We start from the raw sequence: 14,364 nt of genomic DNA, 5'->3' as shown, positions 1-14,364 counted from the left end.
ACCAATAAATAATCCATAAAAACAAGGTGAAGGTTAAAAACAAATAAATAATCCTTTAAAATCAAAGGTTTAAACCAGAGACGAACCACAAGACTTTGACCAGTGAATACTGCCCTTATAAGCCTGCCTCCTCCTCCTCTGTTCGCAGGAGAAGGAGATGCAGTCAACCTTCATGTCCTTGCTCTGTTCCCTGCCGTCCTTCCATCGGCGTCTACAGGGAAACCTGTCGAGCCACACACTTCTCCTGCCACTCACACTTAGCCCTTGTGAGAGACACCATCAATCTGGCCGCTCCTACACCCTGGTAATCGCTCAGTAGGAATGCCCCGTCTTCTGCTTCAGGCTCCTGTAGCCATAAAGCTCATTCCTGACCAACTGTCTCTCGCTCCCAGCAGCACAGGAGCTCTTGCTGTCTCCTCAAGTCTCTGTCTTCTCTCCATTTAACCTTTGTCTCTTGCTCATCTTACCTCGCTGGCAAGGCTAATTTTCCTCCTTTTGCCTTCTCTTTCTGATTCTTTTCCCCTTTTTCTCACCCCTTCTTACTGTGCCAGCTCCCTTTTTATCTGCCTCTGTGTTGGCACAGCACCTCAGTTGTGATCTGCGAGAGCCTACGAAGCAAATGAGATAGACCACACCCTTAAGTGCAGATGCGTCTCACCCCAATTACTCCACCAGCCCCCAACCCCGCAGCTGTGTGAGCATGCACACCCATGCAGATCGAACCAGCCATTCACTTATCTATTTATTGAAAATCGACCATGTTTTTCTAAGCTGTGGACTCACTATACCACACAGTTATAATTGACTCCACTCTTCCAGGAAGGCTTTCCACAAGCTTTTGGAGTGTGTCTGAATTTGTACCCATTCAGCCAAACAGACCATTTATTAGGTCAGGTACTGATGTTGAACAAGACGATCTGTGTCTCAATCAGTATTCCAATTCATTCCAAAAGTGATCAATAGCATTGAGATCAAGGACCTGTGCAGGCCACTCAAGAATCCTCCATTTTTATATAGACCTGGCTTTGTCCACAGGGGAACAGTCATGCTAGAACAAAAAAGAGCCATCCTCAAAATGTTGCCACACACAATTGTCTAAAATGTCTTTGCATGCTCTAGTATTACCAGTACCCTTTATCTGGAGCCAAGGGGCCTAGTCCAAACCCTGCAAAGCAGCTCCAAATCATTATCCTGCCTCCACCAAACTTTATTAGCCTGAAATAATCAATATCAGGAGACATGTGTCGCACTTAAGCTACTTCTGACATTTCCAAGTTGAAATTATTTAAGGTGCACATCTTGCACTAATGAATACACACTTTACTAATGCTTAGTAACAGTTATTAACACCAAAAGAAGCCCTTGTTAAGGTCTTGTTACAAAAGAGTAAATGAGTAATAGATGTATTTTTGCAGTACCTATACTAAAGTGTTACCAGCTTTACAGTTGGCACTATGGAATTCAGAAGGTAATGATCTATTGCCATCCACCAAACAGATTTATCCATCAGCCTGCCTGATAGTGAAGCATAATTTATCACTCTAATGAACTTGTATCCACTTCTCCAGAGATAAACGGTGGTTTATTTTACACCACTTCAGCCGACAGCTATGGAAACATAACAGTGGTGGTCCTGCCTGACTTGGAAGTGCTTTCTGGGGGCACCAGAAGCAGAGTAGGGCCCTCCAGAATTAGGTACTGCCTTGCACCCCACCTAGTCGAGAAAAGCTGCAGGTCCTTCTGACACTGAAACTGAATGCACATGCTCAATAAACGAATGCCCGGTTAACTGACTAATCAGAACAAAATTCTTTAATTGAGCCAATCCTTATCTTTTGGTGCACAGCATTTCTTATGAATATTGATGCCTTCAAGTATGTAGAAAATGTGACTGAGTTTCTAATACCTAATCAGAGATTATACCTTTGTTGACTTCTCCCTAACTTGGCCATGACCCACTTTTAAAAAGTATGAATATTTAAAAATTATATTTGTACAAATTACAATGGACTAGTTCTCCAATTGTGAAATAACTGAATGATGAAGGATGTATTAGTTTAATATTGTTATAAAATATTAACTTAAGTAATCTTTTGTTCTTCAAATGTGGTCTTATATTCTGGAGTACCAGCAAAATTCATGGCACTGATTCCCATGTTCAATGTCTGCTTGAAGGCTGTCACCATTGGAGGATTAAGTGGTTTATTTTATGGGATATCTGTTAAGCTTAACATGTGAATGTATAGTCCTTGGAAAAAGCACTTTACAAAAATAAAATTCTGAAGTCCATAAAAGTATACGTATGACGTTTTAATGGGAACGAAGACAATGTTCATTTGTGTAAAGACTTAATTGTAGGGGAAACAACATTGCGTCATAAAACAGTGGTAGCAGTGGAAAAATCCATCTATTGTCTAAAGCCAGCTTCTTCCATTTCAGGATCTTAAGATGTCAAAGCTTATCCTAGAATGGACTGATGCTCCCTCTGACACAGACCCACATTTGCTCACACAGGGACAAGTTTGAGTCACCAATTACTCTTAACATTTTACTCTTGCCTGTTAACCCACTAGCATTGCCCCCAACCGTCTCATTTTCTAAAAGTGAACCCACATGACAGTTACACACATTTTTTTGAGATTAGACCAAATCAGATATGTTGCCATCCTGGCCAATGGTCATGTAGGAGTGTTCAAGAGATTAATCAGTGAACAGGTTGATGAGAACAATATTTTAAGACGAACAAAGCACACTAATTCTATCCACCTAATTTCTGCCAAATAACATCAAGCGGAATTTTGAAGGTTCCTAATGTTGTGCTCTCTACTACACTTCCTGGTAACTTATTCCATTTGTTTGTGATTCTCCAGTGTGAAGAAAAACTTTCTAATGTTTTTGCAAAATTTACTTTTAAGAAGTTTCCATTTTTGTCCCAGGTTCTTGTTTAACTCATTTTAAAGTAACAGCCTAGATCCACTGAACAAACTCTTTTCATTTGACTAATTTTAAAAACTTCCATTATATCACCTCTTAATCTTTGTTTTCATAAACTGAATAGGTTCAGCTTCTTCAATCTTTCCTCATAGCTCAAACCTCTCAGTGTTGGAATTAAAGTACAGCATTGCCCCCAGAATCTGAACGGTCCAGAACTCAAATAACTTGAAAACCGAACAAAAAATTCAAACAAATTTTTCCCCGGAAACTGAACGATGCTTTGGAATCTGCATGCCCAGCAAGTTGTTTGTGTGTATTTGTGAGTACATTTCCCCAGGCTCAGGCCACCCATATGCTTTGTCATTCAGTTCGTTGTTGGAAGCTGTAGTGAAAGCATCTTGTGTAATTTTCACTGCTATTTTTGATGTGACTTTACACTTTTGTGCCTGTTTTGTGTTATTTTTTTTTTTATATAATAACAACTTAGTGTACTCGCCATGGGTCCTAAAAAGTGTAGTGAGGAAAATAAGAATAAGAGGAAAGCTGATAGAGCTACAATTTTTAACTTTATTAATTTATATTTTTATTAAAATATTATTATTATTTGTTAATATTTTACCTTAAAATCCAGTGTATTTACTGTTAAAATAATTTTGAAAATTCAAGTTCATGGGACCCAGGAATGGATTAATCCAGTTTCTAGTATTTTAAAGGGGAAAAATTGTCTTGGAACTCGAACAGGGTCCTGTTCGGAATCCAAGGTATCATTTTAGTTGCTTTTCTCTGTGCTTTTTTTTTTTTTAGCTTTGCAATGTCTTTTTTGTAGACTGTAAACCAAAAACTGTACCCAGTACTCCAGTGGAGGTCTAACTAGTAAAATATAATGCTTGAGGATTACCTCCTTTGACTTGTACTCTACTACTAAGTAATCTAACATTCTCAACAGCTTTTGTACATCATCTTAATATGATAGTGTCAAGTCCATTATGACTCCTACGTCCTTTTCATAAGCAGTACTTTCAAGTTTCAGACCTCCCATTATGTTTTCAAATCCAAAATGTTTACTTCTATTTGTATTACCTTACATTTACTTAAATTACATTTCATATTCCGTTAATCTGCACAAGGCTGTATTCTGTCCAAGTCTTTCTGTAACAATGTAGCTGATTCTATTAGCTGCCATTTGTCCTAGTTTGGTGTCATCTGCAGACTTAAACAACTTTTTAATTATATCCCTATCCAGATCATTTGTATATATTAAAAAGAGAAGCAGAACAAGCACTGACCTCTGAGGGACACCACTCATAATATTACATAATTCTGGTAAGACTCCTCGCACCATAACCCTTTAGCTTCTAGTATTTTGGCCCCATCTACACCTACATTCTAAATTCCCTTTTTTCGATCGAGGTGTTTCATGGACAGTGTTGGTGAAATAAGAGTCAACTCCATGGATAAAGCTTTCAATTTGCTAGTTAACATTCTTCTCAATCCTCATCTAAGGTCATCAGTTGTAGGTAGTAATCAGAAGCATAAGATTTAGAGTACAAGCAAGGGTTTGCTGGGATCACTGTTCATGATAGGGTGAGGGAATTAGCAATACAGGAGGACCACTGAGTAGAAGCACAGATTCTCCAGACTGAGAAGAGCCAGATAAGCTAGTTTGAGCATGTAGGGCATCTTGCATGATGGGTATGCCTTGTGTGAGAAACAGGCTGAAGACATAAGGCAGACACAAAACACACTGAAAGAATTAACAACTGCAAAAAATTACAGACTGTACAGCAAAAGTAGAAGAGTTTAAAACAAGCAGGCCTGAGTTCTTCCTTCTGTTATTGTATTCCTGTGAATGTGGTAATAACAGAAACTGGCAAACTGCTAACCTATCTGCGGCGAAGGGTGGGTGCATTTGTATATTTATGAGGTCACATTGTTCCATTACACACTTGCAGGGAGCTGAAGACCACAATGGCAACATTGGCACTAGGCTTAAATCTTGTTAGTCATAAGAGTTAAAAAAAAAAGGTAATAAGATTTAATAAGTACTTATAAATTGGTCTGGCATGAATGAGTGTGGCTATGAAGTTCAAATTCAGGTCAAATTAATGTTCAGTATTAACAATATACAGCACTAAGATTTGGATTTAAGAGAATAAATGTTTTATTTATTGTTAGTTGTACACCATGACAGTAAGATTACTCTTCTCTTCTTATTTTTTCACTATTCATTCCATGCATCCACTCATACCTCCATAATGTGTTCTGTTTCTACACATTACACAAACCAAACAAGACTCGTCAGATTTATGAAGTAAGCTTCTCTGTGGAAGATGCCATCACTCACATCAGCAAGCACTCAATTGAACATGTTTCAAAAATACTTAATTTCATCTTAGAAATATATTAATATATATATTATATCATATTGGAAATTCATTTAGCATAATATTCTCAAACTTAAGATAATTCAGAGTCTCAGGGATAGCAGAGCCTACTCCAGAAGTAATGGGCACAAGTCAAAAAACAGCCCTGAACAGAATGCCATTCCATTAAATGGGAGGAGGACACCATATCCATGATGTAAGTGGCAGTGCTAACCAGTACACAACTGTGCAGCACATAATAAAATGTGACACAAATAAAATCAGCACTGGCATACATATCATTTTGTGGGTTTACATTATTGAATATCTTGGCTTTGAAGATGCTGGGTGGAAATTGAGCTATTTTAACACTGAAAATACTGCTGCACATATTACATCCAGTCTATGTTGAAATAATATACCTAGAGTGAAAAGGCATAATGCTATTTCACCTATGGGTACTCTTTCAAGCTAAGATAGCATTTTGTAGCCATTTCTTTAATCATGTTTTTAAAACTTTTTTTGGTGTTTAACCCTCTTCAACCACTCAATCCCCAATCTATTAGCCAGATATGAGAGTTTTGGAATGCCTAGACATATCAGTGTTGCAGAGCCCTTTCTTTGTTTAAAAAAATGGAATGAAATTAGTTTAGGGTAGCATTAATATGGCTGAAGCACAAACAGTACACAAGAGTTTTAAACTGTTCAGCAATCAGACTTGGATAATGAAGGCTGTAGAGTTTTAACTAACTTATTTTCTCTTCCTAAAGATCGTGTTCTTTATTCATCTCCTCCCTAAAAAAATCTTTAAATTGTATGTATTGCTGAAAGACCTATAATAGCAAGTTCTTAATGTGTGGACAGCAGAGTACACTCTTAAAAATAAAGGTGCTGGAGTGCTTCTTCACAGTGAAGGCATAGGGGAACAATTTTTAGTTCCCAAAAGAGCCATTCACGTGAAGGTTTCAGAAAGAACCATTTATTAGTTTAGATCTGTAAATAGGCTTCACACAGTAAATAATCACCAACAGATGGTAAAAGATTTGTGAGATACCAACATGTCTCGCTGCATATGTCCAGTAACAGAAGCTAAGGTCAGGTTTTCTTAATCTGTTAGTGTCCTGCTGTCCACCATACAATAAAGATTTTTTTCCACATATTAAGAAGTTTTTCAAAACACAAAGAACCAACTTAATGTGCAATGTACCTATTCTAGAATATTTGGTGTTTGGTCAAGCAATGGAGCTACGAGGAACCACACAACATAGTAAAGAAAAACACAGTGCCATTAAAGAGCTATTACTTTAAGAGTACAAATGAACCTGTATGAGGGGGCAAAAAGTGTTGTGGAAATTTTTTGCATGGGTCCTAATGGCCCCCCTCCCACATCACTACAGACAGAATCAACTCATCACATGTGACATTGCTTTATTTATTTATTTAGTAGCTATGCTTACTTGTTGAACACAGGTAATAGAATAAATTTAGAAAATGTTTTCCTACTCCACCTGCCTTTTCCTAAATGTACCTGCTGCATTCCTCCTACGTTTTTCCTCTGCATCCATGTGTATCTCAACATCTGTTGACCTAGGTCAGTGTTTCCCAACCTCGGTCCTGTGACCTCCGTTGACTGCTGGTTTTTGTTCCAACCAGATTCCTAATCAGTGACAACGCCTGATAACACTGATCTTATTTAATTAGCTGGTATTCTTTTTCTTTAATTATACATTCAGAAAAGAACAGGAGCATGATTTTTACATTTAAAAGAAATGTAGAAATATTTCTGCTTTTATTATTGATTTAAATGGTTAACTCTCTTTTGTTGATTTCATTATATTTTGTCCTTTCTCTGTGCAGTTTTTCCCCTTCATTGTATTTAATTAATGACAATAAAAATGAGCAGGACAGACACCCAGGCAAACAACACGGAATAATCAAAGGCTGCAAATACTTTAGCATCAGACCCACTAATTAATAAATAATGGATTAATTAAACAATTAGAACATCTAGAAAAGTAGACTGAAAATCAAGGTGAAAATGTTGTTAAAAAGAAAAAAATACATTATTTCCATATAACTGCTTGGTACATTTTAATATTTTATTTATTATATATATATATATATATATATATATATATATATATATATATATATATATATATATATATATATATTCTTTTTTTTTTACCAAACTTTGTTTCTAATTTCTAGATTGTTCCCAAAACAGAACGTGGGAAATAACACGGAACTTAATTAGCCCAGTAGTCCAATTAAAAACAGAAGCTGGTTGGAACAAAACCATAGGACCAAGGTTGGGAAACACTGTCCTAGGTGTACCCTCAATGTTCCTTCTATGCCTTTCCTTGGTCTCTTTGTGTGTCTCATTCTCCCTTGCCCAGAATTTTCCTAACTTGATCAAGTTTCCGTAAAAACCTGCTTCTTGGACTTTGTCATTTCGAGGCACCTTGATCAACTTTTGTCTGCTTTTTGACTATCACCAATGGTAGTGTGCCCCCATTACCTGCTGTGAGAACATCATTTGTACTCATGTGAATACTGGCCGTTTTTGAAACCAACTCGGCTTGTGCCTCATTTACATTTAGTGAACCAAAATTGCTCAGTAAGTTATTTGCTTTGTTGTTGTTGATATGCTCCATTTTAACACCTTGTTTGCAAAAATAAAAAAAGAAATTGTCCCAATCATAATTGAAGTTTGCACCCTAAGGTATCATGTCATCATCACTACCACTTAGCAGCCACAGCCAAACTAGCAAGTCAGATTGCTCGGAGGGGTGAGGCACACACACTAACACACACTCATAGTAGTGTTTTATTATATAGTACAGATGAATTCATTTATTTTTCTCCAGTTGAAATACTACTTTTTTGTGTAAGAATCCAAGACAAGCTGTAGATAGAACACCCCTGTTTTCTGTTAGGATGCCTATATCTATTAAGGATAACATTCATAAGATTAGTGCTATTAAAGTGAAAACGAAAAGTTACAACCAAGAAAAAAAATCTATAAAAGTCTCTGGAAACAAGAATTTGAGAGAGGAAATAACACAGGTCCCAGATAAACAAGTCCAAAAAATGCAAGAAAACTCGATCACAGCTGTTGGCAGCCGTTCAGTTCAGCTGGCCCGCTCCCAGTCATTATGAGGGGCACCAGCAAGAAACCTCCTCACACTGCACCCAGTGTTTTCTCAGATTTTACACATGAGGCTTTTCTTCAGTGCCAACTAGTTTATTCAAATCCCCCTTATGCTGATATCACCAGAAAGTTTGTCTTAGAAGCCAACTCTGAGAATCAGGAGACTTCCAAATTACACACAGCAGATTGGGACAGCACTGCAGAACTCTGGTGCCAATGTGCAGAGACTACCTTGGGTGTGAAAATAATAACACTAATACCAACAATCAGGGGCATCAACGTTTGAGAACATTTTTTCCAGGGTTTGGGTTGCCGGGGGGCCTACAACAGTCTGCACAAATTCATTGTTTTGTGACAGCACTGTCAGTAACAGTAACCGGTGATCTGACAACAGCCTTTGATTGTCAACTTAAACATCTGAAGAAGACATACTTTTAAAGGACATGGATGCCATTCATTGCATAAACCTTGAGTGATCTTACCCAGATGTGTGCATTGCATCATGTATTTTTTGTGTGCTATCAGTCACTGTGGCCAGTGTAGGACATTATTGTTAAAATGGATTCAAAATTACTTACGCTCAATAATTAACCAAGACTAAACAGACCTGAGGTCAAGTCCATCGAATATGCAAAGAACCCCACCCAGAAAGCAACGGTGCTTGGTCAAGCAATGGACCTTGTGCATTGACTGAATTTTGCAGATGGTCATAATGACTTTGCAGGTTTGATGTGGATTCTATGGAAATTAGTAGAGTAAGACAGGGCCTGCTATTTGCTAAATATGTTTTACTTGGGGCGGCACGGTGGCGCAGTGGTAGCGCTGCTGCCTCGCAGTTAACTTCGCTTCCCAGGTCCTCCCTGCGTGGAGTTTGCATGTTCTCCCCGTGTCGGCATGGGTTTCCTCCGGGCGCTCCGGTTTCCTCCCACAATCCAAAGACATGCAAGTTAGGTGGATTGGCGATTCTAATTTGGCCGTAGTGTGTGGTGGGTGTGTTTGTCTGTGTCCTGCGGTGGGTTGGCACCCTGCCCTGGATTGGTTCCTGCCTTGTGCCCTGTGTTGGCTGGGATTGGCTCCAGCAGACCCCCGTGACCCTGTATTCGGATTCAGCGGGTTAGAAAATGGATGGATGGATGGATGGATGTTTTACTTGATGTTAAAGGAATATTTTGTAATTTTTGCAGTGTTACAAAACATGTTCTAATGTAAAAAAAAAAAACAAAGCAATGTCAATGTTTTGCATTTGCTTAAAATACTACAAAATACACATTATTAATATTCTGTTAGGCATGATTTTGTTAAATGATTGTGAAGCTGACTTGGAGCTCAATAGGAGAGTTCTGTCCAGTGCCCTGATGTGTATAATGACGCTCCTGCTAATCTAATAGTACTAGTAATAATGGCACTGAATTGGATAAAGCAGATCCAAGACTCTTATTCGATAAGAGTCCATACTGTTAATTAATATACAGTGTGGAGCACAAATGGAAAGAGCCCACTGCAAGTAGAGACACCTTCCCTGTCAAATGCTCGATGAGTCACTTGATGCTCCATTGGTTTGACTGGTGGAGTGCACTGGGCACAACTTGTGTAAAGGAGCAAACAAGTGCCAATTGCACTAATGCATTCCAAAGAGAGGCATGTTAGGATGACAGGTGATTCCATGCTGGCCCACTGTGAATATGGAAGTGTGTGTTATTGAGAAAGGGCTGTTTCCTGCCTTGTGCCAGATGCTGCCTGGATAGGCTTCTATGACCCTGAATTGGATTCAGTTAATGTAGGAATGTTATAATATCACTATTACCTTAGTCCTTCCGTTATGTATTAATGAAGATTTACCACAAATTGTTATACTACTGTATTGTAAAAAGACAGAAAACTTTTACTCAACATTATGAGAAGTTAAAGCAACAAACTATACACTTAGACTTGAGTGTATATTTTGTCCACATCTTGTTAAAGATTCTAGAACTTGCCAGCCTTAAAATATTGCTGGATGTACTGAGTCTGTTTATATAACACAAAAGAGAACAAGCAGTTATATGGTAAACACCATGCCAAGATACTAAAGAAGATGTCTTAAGATATGAAACACATTGGAGACATTAACCAGGGCACCACAAACAGGAGGGCTCAAGTCTTATCACTCACTCAAACTCAAAGTCTCTTCTGCTGCCCACTACTCCAAAGTGTACAAAAAGGACCCATCTGGTTTCACAGCACATGCGTGTCACTTTAGGGTGGCATGGACTGTGAACACAACTTTTCAAAATGAAATTTATGTGCAGTGTGTTTTGTCAAGAGTATGATCTTCACAACGTCCACCATCACTGCCCCAAATGTCTCCTTAGTCAATACAAACTAAGCCACCAGACTTTCAGACACAAGATAACAGTTTCAGATTTATACAGTAGATCAGCCATTAGCCATGAACACAAGTAATATGAGACATTTCATTCAATGCTGGAAAAAAAAAGAAAAAGAAGTAGCATTTTATGTAAATTATTCACTGTACTGTAATTTATAAACCAATAAGTTTAAAAAGAAGCAGCTTTACATCAAACAAATTGGACTGCTTTGGCATGTTTCTCTATCATATATAAAAGAGTTGATCATTTTACTAACATATTTTAAGAAAATCCATGTCACCAGTGTAAGTTCTAGATTTAGGCTTTTCTTAATAAGACTGGGCTCCTAAATCTTACTTCTTTAAATTAAAGGTTTTTTTTTGTTTTTTTTTTTTTTATTGCAGCTAAAAGATTAACCTGACATGAACATCGTTGCTTAATTCATGTACAACTCTCTTTAGCTGCGTCCTTTCTTTAATCAAAGTGTCTTTAATGTTTGTGACAGCTGGTCACCACATCACATAGCTTCTCCAACATGTTTTTCAAAGCATTACGTAGTAGGGGTTCTTGTTGCCACCTGGGATGGAGTAAAGTGAAGGTGATAAGTTCCTCAGGGGGAAAATATTTGGCCCCTAACTAAATTTTACTTACTAAACCCACAGTGGGGAAAATCTTTATAAACATGTGCCAAGTCCCATTCAAAGTGCTGATAAAGTTCACCAGAAAGAAACACAGACTATCGTGACCCCTTATACCAACGTGTGGGGGAACATGCAAAATTAGGAGCAGACAGGTTCAACAGCGGCCAGCGTGGTGATGCACTGGTAACACTGCTGGCTCACAAAAGTGAGACTAGGGTCCGCATCCAGTGTGCTCTCTGTGTGGAGCTTGTGTGCCCTCCCGTGTCAGTGTGGGTGTGCTTCAGTTTCCTCTCACACTCCCAAGACACGAAGGTTAGGTGAATTAGCACTGTTAAATTGGCCTGTGTGTGTGTGTGTGTGTGTGTGTGTGTATATTTGTTCAATATATGATGGACTGACATCCTGTCCAGATCTTGTTCCCACCTTGCACCTAATCCTTGCTGGAACAGACCCCAGCTTCCTGCGATCCTGCACTGATCAAGAAGGTCAAGAAAATGGATGGACAGATAGAGATTCAATAGTGTGTATTTGTAAACCAGACACACACACTTTTATCTTTATATCTGACATTACTATTTTCCAACTTTTAGGGCATATTTAATTAATAACTTCAGAAGAAGATAATAATGGATTTTGCATATTCTTTGTTACAGTGATATATCTCACGCATTAAGATGTCAGCCAACAAACTCTGAACAGACATTTAATGATTAAATGCATCTCTGTGAAGTAAACTTCCAACTATTTGAGAAGTTCCAGTCACAGAATCAAAACACACTGACAAGTATGAAAGCTGGCAAAGAAAGCAGTGTTGACTACCGCTGTAAATTAACTGTGAGGTCGGAGACCATTAAAAGTCACTGGCAGCTGTAACCCACTCACCCTACAACCAATAAGAAAGATACATGTTCATATATAAAGTACATAAAAAATGTTTCCAGTGGCAGAGTGGCTGGTTCAATCCCCAACAAATGAATCCTCATAGCATATAACGTACTTTAATTAAAGGTGCTAGAGGAAAAAACGTGAGGCTCTTGATTGCAGGTGACTGTGAAATGCTCTATACAAATAACACAACGAATTACTCTCTCATGTCGATTGTATATTTACATATAGGAGAAAATGACGAACAAAAGATCTGAGCGTCCATCACAAGTCCACGAAGTGCACGTATCTCACTAGCAATAGCGGTCGTGTCTGCTCGCATGCTCGTTATTTTGGACTACGTTGACATGTACTAGAAGACGATGTTCATATTATTTTAGTAACCGTCCTGATGATGTTGGCTGATCACCTACAAACCGCTTTACGTACCCATAACGAACCTTCCCCCCCTCTGCCTTCTGACGCACTCATTCCAGAATTCGAAATGTACAAACGTCCATCACTCAGCTTTGCGTCCCTACAAGATTCGACAAGTCGCTCCGGGATGGCAGGCTCAACAAAGCGCATGCGACCTCAGGGTACAGACGGACTTTCGCTCAGTGCTGTCCACTTACCTGAAGCCAGACGCCTTCTGTCTCCTGACGACCAAGTGGTGAGCTGGCGTGGGTCACCACCTTATAGTCCACGCAAGTGGCGAAGTCCGTAAAGCCAGCGAGCAAGAGGGAGCGAAAGGCAATGAGACACAGCGGCCACATCACATCCATTCTTTTTTTGCCGTTTCTGACTTGCCGCTTTCTCAGTTGAGCGAGGTGCGTGCGACTTGTGCCGATCAGGTCGGAGACCCCCAGAAGCGGTCCGGTGAGTAGCTGCTAGCCCTTTAGAAAGCCTGCAGTTTCCGCCGCGGGTGAAACGTGTGGTTTGGAGAGGATCCAAGGGCGGCAGTGAAAGTATTTTCGGTAATTTTTTTTTTAACCTGCACGTTTCAACACTGTTACTAAAACCAATCGGGCATGCGTGAACATGTAAAGCTATCAAGCAATATAAAACAAATATGACATTTCGCTCTTGTTGACGGTGTTTTTAAATCCATGTAGCACTTCTGCCGAAGGTCACCTTTTCAACATTAGCGGAACAACTTTTACTTACTAGCGCCAAGAGAAGCACGAACTATACTTCCAGTGTCGTGAAAAAGTATTTGCCCCTCCTTGATTTCCTATATTACAGCAATTTCTTTTTACAATGGTCGTTTTTTGTTTTTTAACCAAAGTTTAGTATTAGATGAAAGGAAGCCAAGTGAGCAAATAACACATTTATCTTGTTCTTTTGTTAAATGAACAAAGCTCCCAACACCAATTGGCTCCCCAATGAAACAGAAAGAATTAGCTGAATACACCTTGCCAGGCTTCTGCTCAATACAAACCTCACTTAGTTTGACCCTCAGTGGAAGAATAGAGTTGCTACAGAGCAATTCAACAAGAATATTTTGCCACTATCAAAGAGAAACTCCCAAATAGAGTACAAGAAATGTTTTTTAAAATTTCAATTAGTGTTGAAAGGACGTCTGAATTGAGCCATTTCTAAGGTTCAGAGACTCCACAGAACCATGACAAGAAGCATATTTTCACATTGAAAAACTAGAAATACTATTGAGTCTTCATACTGGTAGCAGCTCAGCCCAAAAGTCTACTAAATGCAGCAAAAAAAAAAAAAAAACATCCAGGAAGTGGAAAAGAAATTCCAAAGAACTTCAGGCTTCTCTTGCCTCAGCAAAAAATCAATAGACAAACAGACACCAAGCAAAATTGCCATCACTGAAGAACAGCATGGTGAAAATCATTGCAAACCAAGAACACAACTGCTCATCTTTCATTGGCCCGGAAGCACCATGGCAATGTTAAAAAGACCTGTGGAGTTTTTAGGCCAATGTGGGCTTCATTATACCTGGTATAAAACAAACCCATTATCCCACCAGTCAAAAGCAGTGGTGGTGGCAGTGGGATGGGGTGGGGATACTTCGCTGCTTCTGGAGATCTGGACAA

The 14,364-nt window shown here is 38.9% G+C and overlaps 1 protein-coding gene across 4 annotated transcripts in view; it reads right to left on the bottom strand.

The window, feature by feature from the left end:
* itih6 (inter-alpha-trypsin inhibitor heavy chain family member 6) overlaps positions 1 to 13,418 on the bottom strand; it is a 119,204-nt gene extending 105,786 nt beyond the window's left edge. For 2 of the 4 annotated variants that reach the window (XM_039774456.1, XM_039774458.1), the window contains exon 1: positions 12,940 to 13,418. In XM_039774456.1, the coding sequence (XP_039630390.1) occupies positions 12,940 to 13,089 (150 nt within the window). In that variant the 5' untranslated portion in view covers positions 13,090 to 13,418. The remainder of the gene's footprint in view (positions 1 to 12,939) is intronic. The other 2 variants (XM_039774455.1, XM_039774457.1) reach the window with 1 other exon arrangement.
* Between the last annotated feature and the right edge of the window lie 946 nt (positions 13,419 to 14,364).

This window comes from Polypterus senegalus, chromosome 13, assembly GCF_016835505.1.
Source record: "Polypterus senegalus isolate Bchr_013 chromosome 13, ASM1683550v1, whole genome shotgun sequence".
In the NCBI taxonomy this organism is placed as follows: domain Eukaryota; kingdom Metazoa; phylum Chordata; class Cladistia; order Polypteriformes; family Polypteridae; genus Polypterus; species Polypterus senegalus.
Note: the sequence above shows the minus strand (reverse complement) of the source record. Positions and strands in the feature narration are given on the sequence as shown.